This window comes from Brachypodium distachyon, chromosome 4 (assembly GCF_000005505.3).
Source record: "Brachypodium distachyon strain Bd21 chromosome 4, Brachypodium_distachyon_v3.0, whole genome shotgun sequence".
Taxonomy (NCBI): domain Eukaryota; kingdom Viridiplantae; phylum Streptophyta; class Magnoliopsida; order Poales; family Poaceae; genus Brachypodium; species Brachypodium distachyon.
This window is the reverse complement of record NC_016134.3, coordinates 40,724,278-40,739,553: the sequence shown is the minus strand read 5'-3', so window position 1 is coordinate 40,739,553 and position 15,276 is coordinate 40,724,278. Positions and strand designations below refer to the sequence as shown.

Genomic DNA, 15,276 nt, shown 5'->3' with positions numbered 1-15,276 from the left:
GCAATAGTCCGAGAACAAAAGTTGTGCCATTCCCACATTTAGAATAATTTAAGGTTCGAAATAATCTACTCCCTCCGATCCATAAAAGTGTCGCTCATTTTGTACGAAGTTAGTACAAATTTTGTATTTAAGTGGGTGACATTTTTTATGCATCGGAGGGAGCAGGTTGTAACATGTTGGATCGATAACATACCAAAATAATCACACCGAGGATGGGTTCATGCACAATAATGCAGAAATTCGAGAACGTACATTACGCACAGATTTCAACATACAATTTCATACACTTTTAACAATGTTTAGCACCCTGTACATAAACTTTCCTTTCTAATTGAATGGTAACTTGGCAATCAACTGTATTTTTCTGTAGGAAAAACATTTTTACCAGCGCAAGGAAGAACTTTGCCGTTGCATTTCAGCACCAGTGTGCCTTTCGCGTTTTCTCCTACGGTCCTACCCCACTTGATGAGCCTGAACTCACAAGTTGGTCGAGCCGCAGCACGCATAGCAGAGCATGGAGGAGCCCCCTCCTTCGCCGATCTGGCCGCCGCCACCTCCAGGATCGCCTGGCACGGCCGTGCCGGCGACGCCGCCGCGGCGCGCACCGTGTTCGACGCCATGCCCTGCCGCGACGCCGTCGCCTGGAACGCCATGCTCACCGCCTACGCCCGCGCAGGCCAGCCGCGCGCCGCCCTCGGGCTCTTCGTCCGCGCGCACGCGCCGGACGCATTCTCCCTCACCGCCGCGCTCTCCGCGGCCGCGGATCTCCGCTCCCCCGACGCCGGCGCGCAGCTCCATGCGCGCCTCCTCCGCCTCGGACTGCGCGCGCCGCTCCCCGTCGGCAACGCTCTCGTCGCCATGTACGCCAGGTGCGCCCGCGCGGACGACGCCGCGCGCGCCTTCCGGGAGATGCCCGAGCGCAATGCGCTGTCCTGGTGCTCGCTCCTTCATGCCTACGTTGCTTCAGGCCAGATGAAGGTTGCGCAGGAGTTGTTCGATGAAATGCCCATTGGAAACAATGTTGCTTGGAACACGTTGCTCATGGGGTATTCCCGCAGTGGCAATGCCAAGCAGTGTTTGCTTGTGTTTAACAAGATGCGGATGTCAGGACTATGCTGCGACGATGCAACACTGTGCATTCTTGTTGACGCTTGCGCAGAGCTTCCCTACCCACCTACCGGCTTTGCAATCCACAAGATTGTTGTGCAGAGTGGCTGGAATGCCATCCCTGAGGTCAATAACTCACTTATTTCCTTCTACAGTAAGTTCAGCTTGCTAGAGTATGCTGTGAAGATCTTCGAGTCTATGGAGAGTAGGACCATTGTGTCATGGAATTCATTGATCGATGCATACATGAGGCTTGGCCACATTGAACAAGCTGCTGTGCTGTTTCGAATTGCTCCTGCAACCAATGCCATCTCATGGACTGCGATGATTGGAGGTTTTGCGAGGAATGGCTCTGCAGATGAGGCCCTTGCACTGTTTGTCAAGATGTTGACACAGGACGATATCCATCCTGACAGCTTTACTTTTGGGGCCGTGCTTCATGCTTGCGCTACTGCATCTTCTCTGGCCAGTGGAAGGATGATCCACGGCTGTGCATTCAGAACCGGTTATGCATCCTACTTGTATGTGGCCAACAGTTTGATGGACATGTATGCCAAGTGTGGAGACGTAGAGGGTGCAACCAATGTATTCCATGCTGTTCTTAAGAAGGATTTGGTCTCATGGAACACAATGCTGTTCGGATTCGCGATAAATGGATGGGCAAAGGAAGCACTAGAAGTGTACAGAAGAATGTTATCCCACGATGCTTGCCCTGACGAGGTCACATTTGCAGGCTTGCTCACAGCCTGCAGCCATTCTGGCCTCCTGGAGCAAGGGAGAACCTTCTTTGAGTCAATGGTGTCTGTCCATGGACTGAAACCAACACCAGAGCATTTATCTTGCGTTCTTGACATGTATGCTAGATCAGGAAACATTGCAGCGGCCATTGAGATGCTGGACCGTTACTCGGAAACAATTCAGACGTGTAGCGTCATGCGTGAAGCTTTGCTAAGCACCTACTCACCAGATCACCTGGACATGAGAACCAGAAGGAAGGTGGGAAGCAGCATGGTGTCGTCTGATCCTTCAAGAGATGCAGGCTATGTCATGCTGTCCAACTTGTTTTGCGCCACTGGGCAGTGGACTGAAGCCGAGAGGGTAAGGAGAGCCATGGCAGAGCATGGCGTCAAGAAGTCCCCTGGCTGTAGCTGGATCCAAGTTAAGGGTGCCGTTAAGGTATTTGTATCAGGTGAGCAAGAGGTTGATCGGTCAGATATAGTATGCGATGTCATTCACTTGTTGGACGATGAGATGAGAAATATTATGTTTTGCGGCGCGTAATTATTACCAGATTTAGCACAGTATTTTTGCGGTGTATAATTAATCAGAGAATCACATATTGTTATCCCGAGGTATTCCTCCTATCCTAAATTGATTGCTCACATAGGATCGGAGGGAGTATATGCTAAGATTCACCAACTGTTTCTTTTAACATCCTTTCCAAATCTCCAATCCACAACGGGGAGAACTACGAGACATCAACGAACACTGTTAAGCCCTGATAAGTACTATGACGAGGATGGTCGGGACAAAAAAAAGTTCAACTTCAGCTTTCAAATTGATTGCTCACAAAGGTTATTAGCATCAGATTACCAAAGCGAGCCATGTGGACTTGCGTTTCTCCGAGTCTCCAAAGTCCAAACCCCATGAAGGTAGTGATCAAAGTTTACATTTATATGAATCCCACGGCAACTGTTTACAGCAGTGCAAAAATATCATGTCTAGAACTTACCTGCTCAGCGGTTCATGTATCACGAGTTCATGCACATCATATGGATAGAACATCGAGTGAAGGGTCTGCTAGCAGCCTAGCAGTAGCAACAGTTCAGAATTCAGAGCATGGCATGAATAACTAGGCATGGATTTTAGTAAAATAATAATCAGAACTCAGAATTCAGAGCATGGCATGAATTCAGAACAGACACCACATCACCAAGTCACACTCTCAAGTTCTTCCTCGCCGTTTTTCTACATGAGACAGAAAATTTTGTCCATGAAATAGGAGAAACCGCATCATGGAATAAATTTTGAAATCCAGTGTTTTTCTGGACTTCAGAGGCTTGAAAGCTTCAATGGTGCATCCAGAAATTTGAAGACCCGGTCTCAGCCCATGAATGGCCCGAAAAAAAGCACACCTGACGAGGCGGAAGCCCAGTCCGGCCCAGTCAAAGGGAGTCATCCAGTCCAGCTCGGCAGCAGAAACTGCCGAACGCGAGAGAGAGCTGAAGATACTGGAACGCGTGTTTCCATTTTTGCTGGGGACCGCCCCCCGTGTGGCCGTGCGGCCTCACGTGTTGTTTGTTTCTCAATGCTGCCTTCCCTCGACGGCTCCCCGCCGCGCCGCCGGCACCGTCAATGATCATCATCCCGCATTCCGCCTCGCGCTAGTATTAGTACCCTAGCCCAGCGCCCTCCAAAAACCCTAGCGCGAGACCCTGGCTCCCTTCCCCCTCTCCGTCCCCATGGACGACGACCCCGTCCGCCGCCGCCGCCTCCTCGCGCTGCCCGGCCCGCGCGCCCCCGCCGACTCCTACGGCAACCGCGTCCCACCCTCGTTCCTCCTCCCGCCCGTACACCCCGCCCCCGTCCGTTTCGGCCAGGGTGCCTTCGGCTACTACCAGGCCCCGCCGCTGCCGCCTGCAAGCGCTGGCGGCGGGGGTGCCGGCTCGTCCCATCACGCGCGCTCGCTATCGCAGCCCCAGCTCTCATCCATGGACTTCCTCTTCGGCCCGAACTCCTACGCCAATCCGGCTGCGCCGACGCCGATCGCGTTCGCCCCGCCGCAGCCGCCACCGGCCAACTCCCCCTCTGGACTGCCTCCGCTGCGGGCCGGGCACCGGCGGTCGCAGAGCGATTTCCAGCTCGGGTTCTCGCAGCCGAACCCGCAAATGCCACCTCCGGCGCCGGTGAACCCGCAGACGCCCGCGCCCGAGGGCCGCGAGTCGGTGACGGCCAACAAAAACAAAACCCTCGCTGACGGGCCCCTCGGCTCGCGCAAGAGCCCGAAGGGCCTGGACAACGTGGCCGGATCCTCTGCGGACGGCGCCCAGGAGCGCCGCGACCAGGTGGACAGCCAGGCGCGCGGCCCGCGTGCGTGGAGCCCCGCTGACAGCAGCGACAACGAGACCGAGAGCGCGGACGGCAGCGTGCCTCGCCATGGCCGCAGCTTGTCAGCGGACAGCTTTGTTGGTAAGCTCACCTTTGGATCCGTGGGCCTGGTGTCGTCCAACCTGCCACCTTCGTCTCCAGGGAAGGAGGCTCCTGGCAAGCTGGCACGCAGTGGAAGTGGTTCCATTGGCGGTGCCGCTGCTCTCGTTGCTACAGATATTGCAATTGGGGGATTCAGTGAGGCTGACAAGAAGAAGATCATGGAGAACGAGCGTCTCGCAGAGATTGTGCTGACCGATCCTAAAAGGGTCAAGAGGTATGGATTTCTAGAGTGTCAAGAGTCCACGTGGGGCTGGGAGGGTCAATAAAGTGTTTGTTTTTTTTACTGAAATTGAGCATCTTGTGAAATTTCCAGGATTCTGAACAATCGGGTATCTGCTGCCAAGTCAAAGGAGCGTAAGGTAAGGTACATGTCAGAGCTTGAGCGCAAGGTTCAGGTGCTGCAGAAGGAGACTGCTACATTAACTGGACAAGTGGCAATGATTCAGGTTTGTTCTCTGAAGGTGGTGAGCATTTTGATTTGGGCTTTTAAGTTTTGACAGCCGTAGTTACTTTTGCTGTATATATTTTGCAGAGGGACCATTCTGTGCTTTCAACTCACAACAATGAGCTGAAAATTAGGCTGCGAGCAATGGAGCAGCAAGCACAGTTGAGAGATGGTGAGTGCTTCATTGTTTTCCAGCATTTATGTTCATTTCTTGAGAAGGTGTGATAGAAAGAGAAAATACATTGCTCTACAAGTTAGTATATGTGTGCTGTGAGTTGATGCCAGTGATATATGTTCTGTGCATGTGCAACTTGCCATGTTATATAACTTGTGATGACTTCTACATCAAAACTTCGCTTTGGGTTTGGAGTGGCCATGAAGTGGTCAACAGACAAGCATGTAGGGCATAGGGGCCACTTCAATTTTCAATAATATGAATTGAATGCGTAGTTAGTTCAACCAAATGGTTTGATGGAGGCCAGAGGCATAACAAGAACATTATGTTGAATTCTGGTGGAGTGTTGCTAAACTTGCTGGATATGTTATTGCACTTGGTATCGTAAAATGTTCTTAATATGTCATAAAAATGGATTTTTTTTGCCTTCTTATAGTTCTTCTTCCCAATAAGGGCCCGTTCGGATCTACCCTTCCCGGCGGGGATCAACACGGATAGATCGAATTTTAGTTCAGTTTCCCCACGATCCCCACCCTGATACCTGCGGAGATCGCTGGAACCGAACAGGGCCTAACTTAATTCAAATGAAACCTGCATATTATTGTTTTATCTCATAATGTTCTCATTTGTTGGCCATGTGCTGGATATTTTGCTTTATTAACTGATAGTGTTAACTTATACTGATTTGCTGCATGTTGTGTTATTTTGATGATTGATTGTAGAATATCAATGTCTGTCACTATTAGTTGAGTTATGTTGATTGCTGATATTTAGCGCTAGGCTCCCCCAGTTAGCCATATACCCATGTTAGCACAATTCTTTTTGTTTCATGTCTTATTCAATCACCATAATTAACTTGGGCATTCGTCATTCTGTATCCAGCTCTAAGTGAAACGTTGAATTCTGAGGTCCAGCGCCTAAAACTTGCTGCTGGTGAGATCAGTGATCCTCATGTGCTGAACGGTTCACAGCAACAAATGAGCTCCCAGATGATTCAGCTGCAGCAGCTGCAAATTCTGAAGCAATCATCAGAGACCCAGCAAGCGCAACAACAGCCACAACATTCTGTGCAGCCTGGGACCCAACAACAACAGTGGAATGTCTAGGATGATTTCGCAAATGAGATCTGCCAAGGGGAAGTTCATAATACCGATTCAATCAGGAACACCATTTGTGCTGGACAATATTCGGCTTAGGTTGCAGGTGTTACTATAGAGAAATTCATCTTTGTTTTTCCATGTTGAGATTATTTTGTTCATTGCCGGTTGATACTTAGGTTGGTTTTTGTATTGTACAAAGTGTCTGTCTCTGTAGCTTTGTGCTTGAATTATCAAAAACAAATGAGGGTACAATATGTTGGGCTTTGCTTTTAAAGGGAACTTGCTGGCAATATACAGCATAGACTTTTGGGTTAACTCAGCTTGCTTCGATGTTGTTTATGCTTTTGGGTTAACTCATCATGCTTTGATGTTGGTTATGCTTTTCGTTAGCTGTTTTGAGGAATGCATAATTGTATCCAAGAAGTTGATGTGGGTTTGTTCTGGCTCTCAAAGCAGGGTTGAGTTCATGGCTTCAGTTTCTGGGTACGCCGCTTTTGCTGTCACTAGAAAGCTTGGTACAAGTTCATACTTCTAGGGAAAACTTAGTGATTGTGCATTACATATAGTGTGACATATATATATCATGCATTGCCATTTGCGAACAACTTATTGCCGATAAAGAGGAGGTACAGACTACAGAAGGGAAAATGAAAGACCACCAGGATATGTGGCGCCCTTCTGCACTAGGATATGCTTAAACTTTTGGCTTATGGCTTTGAGCAGAATGAAAAGGCTGGAAAGATTTCGACTGACCCACACCTGTAGTTGAGACTGAGATTTGCAGAGTTTTGTGGTATTTGGCATTAGGCTAGGATTGCGCATATAGAGGGATAAAGGAATACCATCTTTTGCCTTTAATTTCAAAAAAATTAACAACAGAAAGTTGAATTGACACCTTTGCCCTTTTGATCAAAGCTGCTTTTGTTCTCCTCCATCTTTTTCTTCCAAAAGAGCTAGCCAACCGAATTCCGATTAACTCCTGCACTTGAAACTCACAATGTGCAACCATGATCATGCCACAAATCACACGAAAGATCTCCAAAAGACCTAGTGGCTGGTAAGCACAGATCACCAGCTAACAAGACATCCCCAAGACCCCTAACATGCCAACAAGCTTATCACATACCTAGACAAACTAGCACGGACACCACGTAGCTACCAAGAAGAAAGCCCAGAGGCTGCTGCCGCTCCATGCTCAGCAGCCATGGGCGGCCTCTGCCGGTGGCAGCAGCACCACGGCCGTCGCCGTGTTGCGCAGGTCGGCACGCAGAGCAAGGTTCTCGCCACGGAGTGCGCTGGCCTTCTCCCGGAGCCTCTCGTTCTCCGCCAGGATGCGTCGGTTCTCAAGGTGGAGCTTCAGGTTCAGCATCTCCATCTCTGCTCCAGCAGCTCTCCTCCGCTCCCTCCTCCTCCTGACCAGCCTTAACCTGCATACACACAGGTGTAACCGTGTTAATTAAGCATGCAGCATCTTTGTTCTAAAGATGGATCAGAAGAGACTTGTATTTCTCTCTCGAGAACACGAGGATCAAACTCCATCAGCACCTGCTGCAATTAATCTAGAACAGAAATAACATGTTTGGATCTTAGTTACCTCTTCCTCCTGAGAGTCATTGAAACATGAGGCTTCTTCTTCTGCTGCTGCTGCTGCTGCCTGATGACAAGAGGAGAAGAGGAGAGTTTCCAGCTGTTCGAGGAACCAGAACACATGTTGCTACAGCTAGGCAGGGAAGTGTATGTATGCTTGCCCCTAGATTCCAGTCAAGTAGTGTGTGGCTTTGAAATGAACCGTTTGCCGGCGACACCACATATATAAGGTGCTTTGGGTGCCATACGTGAGCCGTGGTGGTGCAATGCACACGTTTGAGGTTTGACATGACACCATGTGAAGGAGAGATGGATGAAGGCAGCCCTCTCCATCATGGTCAGCATGGACTATATATTGGCCAAGGGATCCATCTTCCGGGCATTCATCATTTAGCACACGTTTCATCTCAAAAGCCAAAAAGAAGGGATATGATTCTATTCTAGCTAGGAGTTTTGGATGCTATACGTACTAAGAGAAAAATGCACTGGCACATTGCACATGAGACAGCATGATCTTTTCATTTGACAGGGTGAGGTTGGAGGACAAAAGAAAGGAATCATTTTCGAGAAGCTTGTTGAATTTCTATATGCTCTTTTAATTGTGTCGTTTATCTACCAAAGTTGACTAGTAGAAGGGGAAAAAAAGGCATCACGCACTGGACTAATCTCGACATCATCTAAAGGCCGGCATGCAGATGGCTGAGATCGATGTTATGCGGAGTGTTATTGATTCCTGGGGCGAAGGTGTTTGCATGCATGATTAGGCTTTTGGAGTTTTTCTTGGTACTTGATCGAAGAAAGACACACCAAGTCAAAAGGCTTTCGAGCGTACCATTCTTTTTGGAGTACTCTTCTTTTTGCTCGTGCGGTTTCTTGGCCAGAATGATAACATCCGGGAGCCTTTTTCCGCTCTCTCCTTGGCATGATTCATCCCCTAGCTTGTTCCTTCCTACGTGCATCCCCTCGATCTCTCCAAATATGCTCTCTTTTTCGAGATGTTAAGGGGGCTTCAATTTTAGGCCTCTATCGGTAGTAACGTGAATTCCTTCTCCTGCCCCCCTCGTGTGCTCTCTGATGTAGGCAAAAATTACATGGGATGGCCGGATGGGAGTCCCATTATTCCCCCGAAGCTTCAAGTCCGGGTTCCTGCGTCCACTCATTTGGTCCATATCTACGCGAGTGGGGGTTTCATTCTGGTGCTTGACCTCCCTGCACGGTGATGATCATTGCCGCTGAAACTTAATTCGGCCGTTTGACACTGTCACTTTGCATGAACCTGGTTCACCGGTGCAAAGTACGCCCATGCACATGTGAATCATGAACAATACACAAGCAAACTTTGTCAAACATCAGCTCATTGTCATCTTGGTTCAAGATCACCATGGTCACATGCCTAGGGTGTCAAGTCGTAGGACAGTGCACTTCTAGAGCATCTGTGATTAGCAGGAATTTGACGAAAAATGGTGTAAAGTTTGACAGGTGGATCTGGTACTACCAGGCATGACATGTCTTCTATAGTTCAAATTGTAAGGAGTGAGCAAATAAATAAATAAATGTTACACAGGTCTCAGATTGGATTTTTGGCTGGCAATTGCAGAACAGATACAAAATCAGGCCTATATGGAAGTAGCCTCCCTGCAGCTTTCTTCTTCTGCCTTCTCTTTATCCACAATTTGCATTTTTTAAACAGTAAATTGCTCAAAGGAATACCTTCAAGCGCTGGAGTAACATAAAACTACAAATCCAACGGGCTTTACAAAAAAAAATCCAAACTAACGAGTAACAAAAATCCCTTAAATACAAATTTTATTCATTTAATCTCGCCGGTTCCACCTCTCATACAAAAGATTAATTAATTAACTTATGAACTAATCGTCAATTGTGAATGAAGGCAAAGTTAGGCTGGCAAGATTAAATGGTAAACTTATCTATGGTGAGTGCAGGCGCCGACCGGGAGATGGTGGATGGCGGCATGGCGGATTCAACAACAAGCACACTTCAATTTTCCGGGTGAAAACTCTTGTTCTCGCATCTTGGCTTGATCAGGCAATGTCACGTATGCGTGTCGTGTCCTTGTTGAAGTTATTTGCTTGGAGCTCGTTTTCAAGGATGATAATGTCATGTTTGGCCTGTTTAGTTAGACTCAACAACAGCGGCGTACAGACGGTGGTCAGTTCTTGAAGATGTTGTCTTCGAGGATCGCGTTTTTTGTTTATCCCATTATGTTGATGCTGGTGGATTTGGTCCCTAGAATTGGTTTGTGGCAGGTGACAGAGAAGATGGTTGTCGTAAGTCCATTCTAAATAATATGACCTCCAAATTTATATTTTCATCTTTTTTCTAAGCTGATGTGTTCGGCCTCGAGACATCTTATTAATAAAAAGATGCACTATAAAGGACTATCACTCTACTGGAAATTATAGTTATGCTACAAAACTAACAGGCGGAAGCTGGGGATACCTTCCTTTTCCAAAAAGAAAAAAGAAAACAGGCAGAAAGACTTCAGCAAATTAAAGAACAACTGATGAAATTCCGGCTGCTAGTATCAAGTGCATTCCGACTAAGGAAATGGAGCCCTTAAACTTTCAAGGTAGGCCAGGCGCACAATGACAATTGACAAATGAAAACAGTCACAAAACTTGAGACAAGTCGATGGAGTATCAATTAGTGGCAAACAACTGTTTTGACTTCAGTGTAATGTCTTACCTCGAGAGACTCTGAATAATCCGTAGAAGAAATGCCAGGTGCAGGCGCACATCGCTCCACCGAGAAGTGGAGCCTGTCGGGCAGAAACGCAAACATGTTACGAGTAGTAAACTACCGTCTGAACTGTCATCAGCAAAAATTTGCCATTTGCAATAGCCATCTGAATGCACAGTTCAGTAAGGAGGGTTCCTGAAGAAATGCACCGAGTAAAGTGAACAAGTCAATCAGTCATCTGCAAGGACCTTAAATACGGAGTAGCATTCAAACCTTGCAATATTTCAGTAAACATATTTGTCAGGAAAACCCACGCAAAATCCTACGACACACACACGACAGATTCCACCGAAACAAGAGGAAGCTAGCTACAGAATTTCTGCCTCCATCAACCGCTCGGATTTATTTGATCCAGGGGCACTGATGAACTCCGCGATGTTTCCTGCCGCAGCTTGCCGCCTTCGCTCATGGCGCTTATGGCCTTCTTCCATCCGGCGGCGTTCCGCTTCTACTCCTCGCTCCCAAACCCCAATCCCCATCGCCTCACGCACCTCCGCTTTCAGCGCCAGCACGGGCACGAATAATTGCCCTGGGCCACGTCATGACCAGACCCAGCACCAACACGGCCCATCCGGCCCAAACTTACTCTTATTTTTAGCTGGGCCCAAACTTACTTGAACGTCCAACAGAAAACAACCAAAAATTCCAACAGTTCTGGAAAACAAAAAATCCAACACGCCTTGAATTTAGGGGGCTGCCAGGGTGCGCACGCACTTTTTGGCATGCCCTAGTGGTCCCGAGTTTCCTCGAGGACGCGGCTAGAATGATCGCCCGCAATAAAAACTCGTGGTCTCCATGTATGAAAGCGACAGCAGACTGCTACGTCCCAGGCTGCTTCTATTTTTCGTCTCCCATCTCGTGACCCTCTTGTTTCCCATCTCTGGACCCCCTAACCTGCCATCCATTTCTTTCTTCTTCTACAGGCATCTTCCTCCTACCTCCAGCCTCCGCCATGAAAACACAGAAGGAATCAAATCTATCTCTAGAGAAAAAGGAGTAGAAATTACATCAAACTAGAGATAGCAACTGACCCAAGAAAACAACATCAGTTCCAAACAGATCAACCTATAGTCGAGAAAAACAAGATTCTCCATTTACCTGTCTACCTCAACTTTGGATGTAAAAAATTCTAAAATCCAGCATGCTTTGAATGATGCTTACCCAAAAGTTACTTTGTCTAAAGAGTAAGGATCCAAAAGTTACTTTGTGTAAAGAACTAATCATCTTAAAATTACTTTGTCTAAAGAGACATCATCTGAAAGTTTCATCATACTTCCATAGTTACATCTAAAATATCATAAAAGTAATTCTAAAAATTAAAACTACATCCAGCAGAATCTAAAAGTAACGCTTTACCTCAAATTTACATTCGAAAAGACAATAACAATTCTGAGTAGGAAGAATAACAAAGCGATCATCTCATAATAGACGAATAGACAGTACATAGTAGCAAATTCGCAGAACAAACACGAAAAACTATATGAATCATCGTACCCGTGACCAGCACCAACCCCAATCTCCAAAATCTTCTCCTTGAAAAAGCAACTTAGACATAGCAGAACACAAACAATCTCCAGAATCTTCTCTTTGAAAAAGCAACTTAGACATAGCGGAACACAGACGAAGAAGGATGCCACCGCCGCCGCTTCAGGGGTCGCCCCTCGACGGTGAAGGCCCGGGGCCTGCTGCTCTCTGCGGCTGGAAGGGGAGCCGGCGCTCCGTCTGGTGGAGACGAGCCCTCCGGCTTCCACCGTGGCCGCGCCGACGAGCAGACCATGCCCCGGCAGCGGCGTTCGAGCTCTCAGCGCGGGGGGAGGGGGAAGGGGTGGAGAGACGAGGAATGAGGGGCACCAGCGTCTCCGTGCCGTAGATCCGGCGGCGCGTGGCCGCACCGATGAGCGGACCAGGCCGGCGGCGCTTGAGCTCTTGGGGGCGCGCCGACGAGCGGACCAGCCCCTGCGCCGTTGGCGCTCGAGATCTAAGCCGGGGATGGGGTGGGGGACGGGGTGGGCGGGCGGGCGGGGTGAGGAGCAGAAGAGAAGAGGAAGGAGGGGTGCTCGAGGGGAGGAGGAGCTCGTCTCCACAGGGGCACGGGGTGAGCAGCAGGAGAGAGAGAGGGAAAGAAGCTCGGGGAAGAAGAGAGATAGGGGAGACCGAGGGACTGGATACACCGCACGCGGCCACAAAGTGCACGGGCGCAGAAAAGATTTGGCGTTGATTTTATTCAGATAAATTCCACTGGAACTTGTACCCCGATCATACGATCCCACTGACATATACGTCAGAGAGTGCCACAAAATGATACACCAGTTCACAATGCCTCAGTCGATTGCTGGGATTTTCCCAATCCAAGATCACGAAGAAACTCCACGATGTTTCTGTCCGAGCTGCCACCTTCGCTCATGGACATCCTGGCCTTCTCCTTCCACTGGGCCGCATTCCTCCGGTACTCCTCGCCCCCCATCACCTCCCTCACGCACCTCTCCACCTCCTCCTTCCTCACAACCCCTTCCCCGTCCGGCAGCGCGCGCACGCCGACGCGCCACACGTCCTGGATGTACTTGGCGTTGGTGGTCTGGTCCGACCACTGGGGCACGCCCACCATGGGCACGCCGGCGCCCAGCGCCTCCGTCGTCGAGTTCCACCCGCAGTGCGTCACGAAGCAGCCCACGGCGCCGTGGCTCAGCACCTCCAGCTGCGCCGTCCACGTCACGACCATGCCGATCTCCGAGGCCCTGTCGGCGAAGCCCTCGGGGATCTTGGAGGTCTCCGAGGCCCTGACGACCCACAGGAACGGCGCGCCGGAGTTTAGCAGCCCCTCCGCGACCTCGGCCACCTGCGCCGCGCTCGGCGCCGCGATGCTCCCGAAGGCGACGTACGCCACGGACCGCGGCGGGCGGGCGTCGAGCCAGGCTTTGGTCGCCGCCGTCGTGGGCGTGTGGAGGTGGAAGCCGTAGGAGACGTCTTCGGGGATGCGGTGGTCGAGGTACGCCGACGGCACGGTCGGGCCGACCGTCCTGGCCCCCCACGTGGCCGCCATGTACTCCGACTCCTGCGGCTGCAGCTCGTGGAAGGAGTTGACGAGGACGTGGTCAACGGAGTCAAGGCCTACGAACTGCTTCAGCAGGAGATCGAGGTACGCCGGGCAGTCGCTCGGGTCGGTCAGAAACGTCGGCAGATCGGCCCGTTTAAGCCCGGCGGGCAAGCCGGGCAGCTCCAGCGTCTCCTCACCGATGCCGAGCACTGGCACGTGCATCCGTCCCGCTTGGGCGTGCGCGTACGCCAGGTCCACGGCGGGCGCCTGCGTGAAGAAGGCCGCGCACGCGGCGCCGTGGCGCCGGCCCACGGCGGGAGCCCAGGGCTGCAGGAACGCGTCGTACACCACGGCGCGCACGGGCTGGCGGCCGTGCTCTTCCCCCGCCTCCGCCTCGGCGCGCAGCAGCTCGCCCACGGTGCGCGAGCCGGCGGACTCCAGGCGGGCCAGGTAGGCGGCCACGTCGCCCGCGGCCTCGGTGAAGCCGCCGCGGTCGAAGCCGTCGGAGATCTCCGCGAGGTGCACGGCGCCAGGGGACGCGGCGCCGCGGGTCTCGGCGAGGAGGAAGCGCGTGACGGCGAGCGTGCAGCGGACGCCCGGGTGGGTGGCCGCGAGGCGTTTGCCGAACTGGAGGATCGGGTTGATGTGGCCCTGGCTTGGGTACGGGAGCAGGAGGATGTGGATGCCGCCGCCGCCGCTGCTATGCTCCGACGCCGTGTCCGCCATGGCTTAGTCGTACTCGTATTCGTACCTGCAGACTAGTATTCAGTGTGCAGTGCAGGCGTGCAGCCACTGTAGACTGTACTGCTTGGCTCAGCTGCTTTGCGAGCTGTGAGTGTACGGTGGACATGCTGCATTTATACGATGTCCCGACATGCAAAGCGACAATTAGTTTGCAGATCGACAGAGAACACTTGATTCGCTAAAACATTGCGGGCCTGCATGCAACAGATTAAATCACATGATAGCGATATTGCTCGTGAGCGATGATCAAGTGGAAGTTGGCCAGTGGTCGTGGTCGTGGTCCGGAGTAAGCCGCAAGGCACCTCACCCCACAGGAAACTGCACGTACGTAGAGAGACGAGCCGTGATCTATATCTGGTCCTTGACTCTTTGATGTGATGATATCCAACAGTCAACAGACCATATCACCATAGAACGGAAGTACGAAACGGAGTTGCTCTCTGCCTCGATTTTAAATGATACACTTCGAAGAAAGCGAGGCTAGCTTGACTGCTTGAGCATGCATCAGAGTGTAGTGAACATCTAAAGAAAGAGGGTTTTAGCGTACGTAGGTCCAGGCCGGCTCCTGGAGGCTAGTGTACTGAGCCAGTGAGCCCTTAATTTCGTTGTTCAATCGTCACCACACACGTACGCATTGGGGCATGGCACTTCGAAGTCTTTGGAAGCAAACATCACGACGATCCAAATATACAGGCTAGCTCCTATCCTATCTTATCGTTTTACGTGAACCACTGGGATGTTTCGGCTACATACGGTCGCTAGCTATCTGCCAGGGACTGGCGCCGTCACGGATGGCTTCATCCGGCCGGCTGGCTCGCGCTCGTCGTCACTGGTGACGTTGTCGACATGGATAACTGGCACGCTCTCGTACGCGCGAACATCTCTCGCTCTTTGCTTCGGAGGTCATGACTCGTGGTGGCCTGGCCTGTTTGTTCCGGCCTATGAGTGGCCAATGACGTGCAGGCGCGCTCTCCCGGCCCGGCCCAACAAAAAGAAACTCCAATTACTCATTGACGACCGCTCCTAGCGCCTTGTGTCGTGTGTTGGCCCAGTGGAAACAGACCAGAATGCCATCTCCTGTAGCTTCCCAGATCGTGCCGCGCAGCAACTCGTT

General features: G+C 50.8%; 4 protein-coding genes across 12 annotated transcripts; 2 read left to right on the top strand and 2 right to left on the bottom strand.

Moving 5' to 3' along the window:
- Nucleotides 1–100: 100 nt before the first annotated feature.
- LOC100827611 (pentatricopeptide repeat-containing protein At2g36980, mitochondrial) lies at nucleotides 101–2,458 on the top strand. Its single transcript, XM_010241124.3, has one exon. It carries the CDS (start codon nucleotides 466–468, stop codon nucleotides 2,386–2,388), a length of 1,923 nt encoding a protein of 640 aa, XP_010239426.1. The 5' UTR covers nucleotides 101–465; the 3' UTR covers nucleotides 2,389–2,458.
- Nucleotides 2,459–2,862: 404 nt separating this feature from the next.
- LOC100827309 (transcription factor RF2a) lies at nucleotides 2,863–6,376 on the top strand. Its single transcript, XM_003576690.4, has 4 exons — nucleotides 2,863–4,531; nucleotides 4,631–4,763; nucleotides 4,850–4,934; nucleotides 5,820–6,376. The coding sequence occupies exons 1-4, from the start codon at nucleotides 3,570–3,572 to the stop codon at nucleotides 6,041–6,043; spliced, it is 1,404 nt and encodes a 467-aa protein (XP_003576738.1). The 5' UTR covers nucleotides 2,863–3,569; the 3' UTR covers nucleotides 6,044–6,376.
- Nucleotides 6,377–6,864: 488 nt separating this feature from the next.
- LOC100827005 (protein LITTLE ZIPPER 1) lies at nucleotides 6,865–12,688 on the bottom strand. Of its 9 annotated transcripts, XM_014901849.2 has the most exons (4): nucleotides 10,331–11,366; nucleotides 8,457–9,057; nucleotides 7,632–7,691; nucleotides 6,865–7,464 (listed from the first exon to the last, which is right to left on the bottom strand). In XM_014901849.2, the coding sequence occupies exons 2-4, from the start codon at nucleotides 8,546–8,548 to the stop codon at nucleotides 7,233–7,235; spliced, it is 384 nt and encodes a 127-aa protein (XP_014757335.1). In that variant the 5' UTR covers nucleotides 8,549–9,057; nucleotides 10,331–11,366; the 3' UTR covers nucleotides 6,865–7,232. The 9 variants fall into 9 exon arrangements, with proteins under 9 accessions (XP_014757335.1, XP_014757340.1, XP_014757339.1 ...); XM_014901854.2 differs by lacking the exon at nucleotides 8,457–9,057 and having other exon boundaries at nucleotides 10,331–11,336; XM_014901853.2 differs by lacking the exon at nucleotides 8,457–9,057 and having other exon boundaries at nucleotides 7,632–7,688; nucleotides 10,331–11,336.
- Nucleotides 12,579–14,541, bottom strand: LOC100835161 (UDP-glucosyltransferase UGT13248). The gene has a single exon (XM_003578401.4). The coding sequence runs from the start codon at nucleotides 14,142–14,144 to the stop codon at nucleotides 12,696–12,698; it is 1,449 nt and encodes a 482-aa protein (XP_003578449.1). The 5' UTR covers nucleotides 14,145–14,541; the 3' UTR covers nucleotides 12,579–12,695.
- Between the last annotated feature and the right edge of the window lie 735 nt (nucleotides 14,542–15,276).

What these genes read in the sequence shown, in the direction of transcription:
- LOC100827005 (XM_024455307.1), bottom strand. Translation starts at nt 12,660, where the DNA reads ATGTCAGTGGGATCGTATGATCGGGGTACAAGTTCCAGTGGAATTTAT. An exon ending in GGGGTTGGTGCTGGTCACGG is followed by an intron (nt 11,367 to 11,878) that starts GTACGATGATTC and finishes CTTTTTCTCTAG; the next exon opens with AGATAGATTTGATTCCTTCT.
- LOC100827309 (XM_003576690.4), top strand. Translation starts at nt 3,570, where the DNA reads ATGGACGACGACCCCGTCCGCCGCCGCCGCCTCCTCGCGCTGCCCGGC. An exon ending in GATCCTAAAAGGGTCAAGAG is followed by an intron (nt 4,532 to 4,630) that starts GTATGGATTTCT and finishes TGAAATTTCCAG; the next exon opens with GATTCTGAACAATCGGGTAT. An exon ending in GACAAGTGGCAATGATTCAG is followed by an intron (nt 4,764 to 4,849) that starts GTTTGTTCTCTG and finishes TATATTTTGCAG; the next exon opens with AGGGACCATTCTGTGCTTTC.
- LOC100827611 (XM_010241124.3), top strand. Translation starts at nt 466, where the DNA reads ATGAGCCTGAACTCACAAGTTGGTCGAGCCGCAGCACGCATAGCAGAG.
- LOC100835161 (XM_003578401.4), bottom strand. Translation starts at nt 14,144, where the DNA reads ATGGCGGACACGGCGTCGGAGCATAGCAGCGGCGGCGGCGGCATCCAC.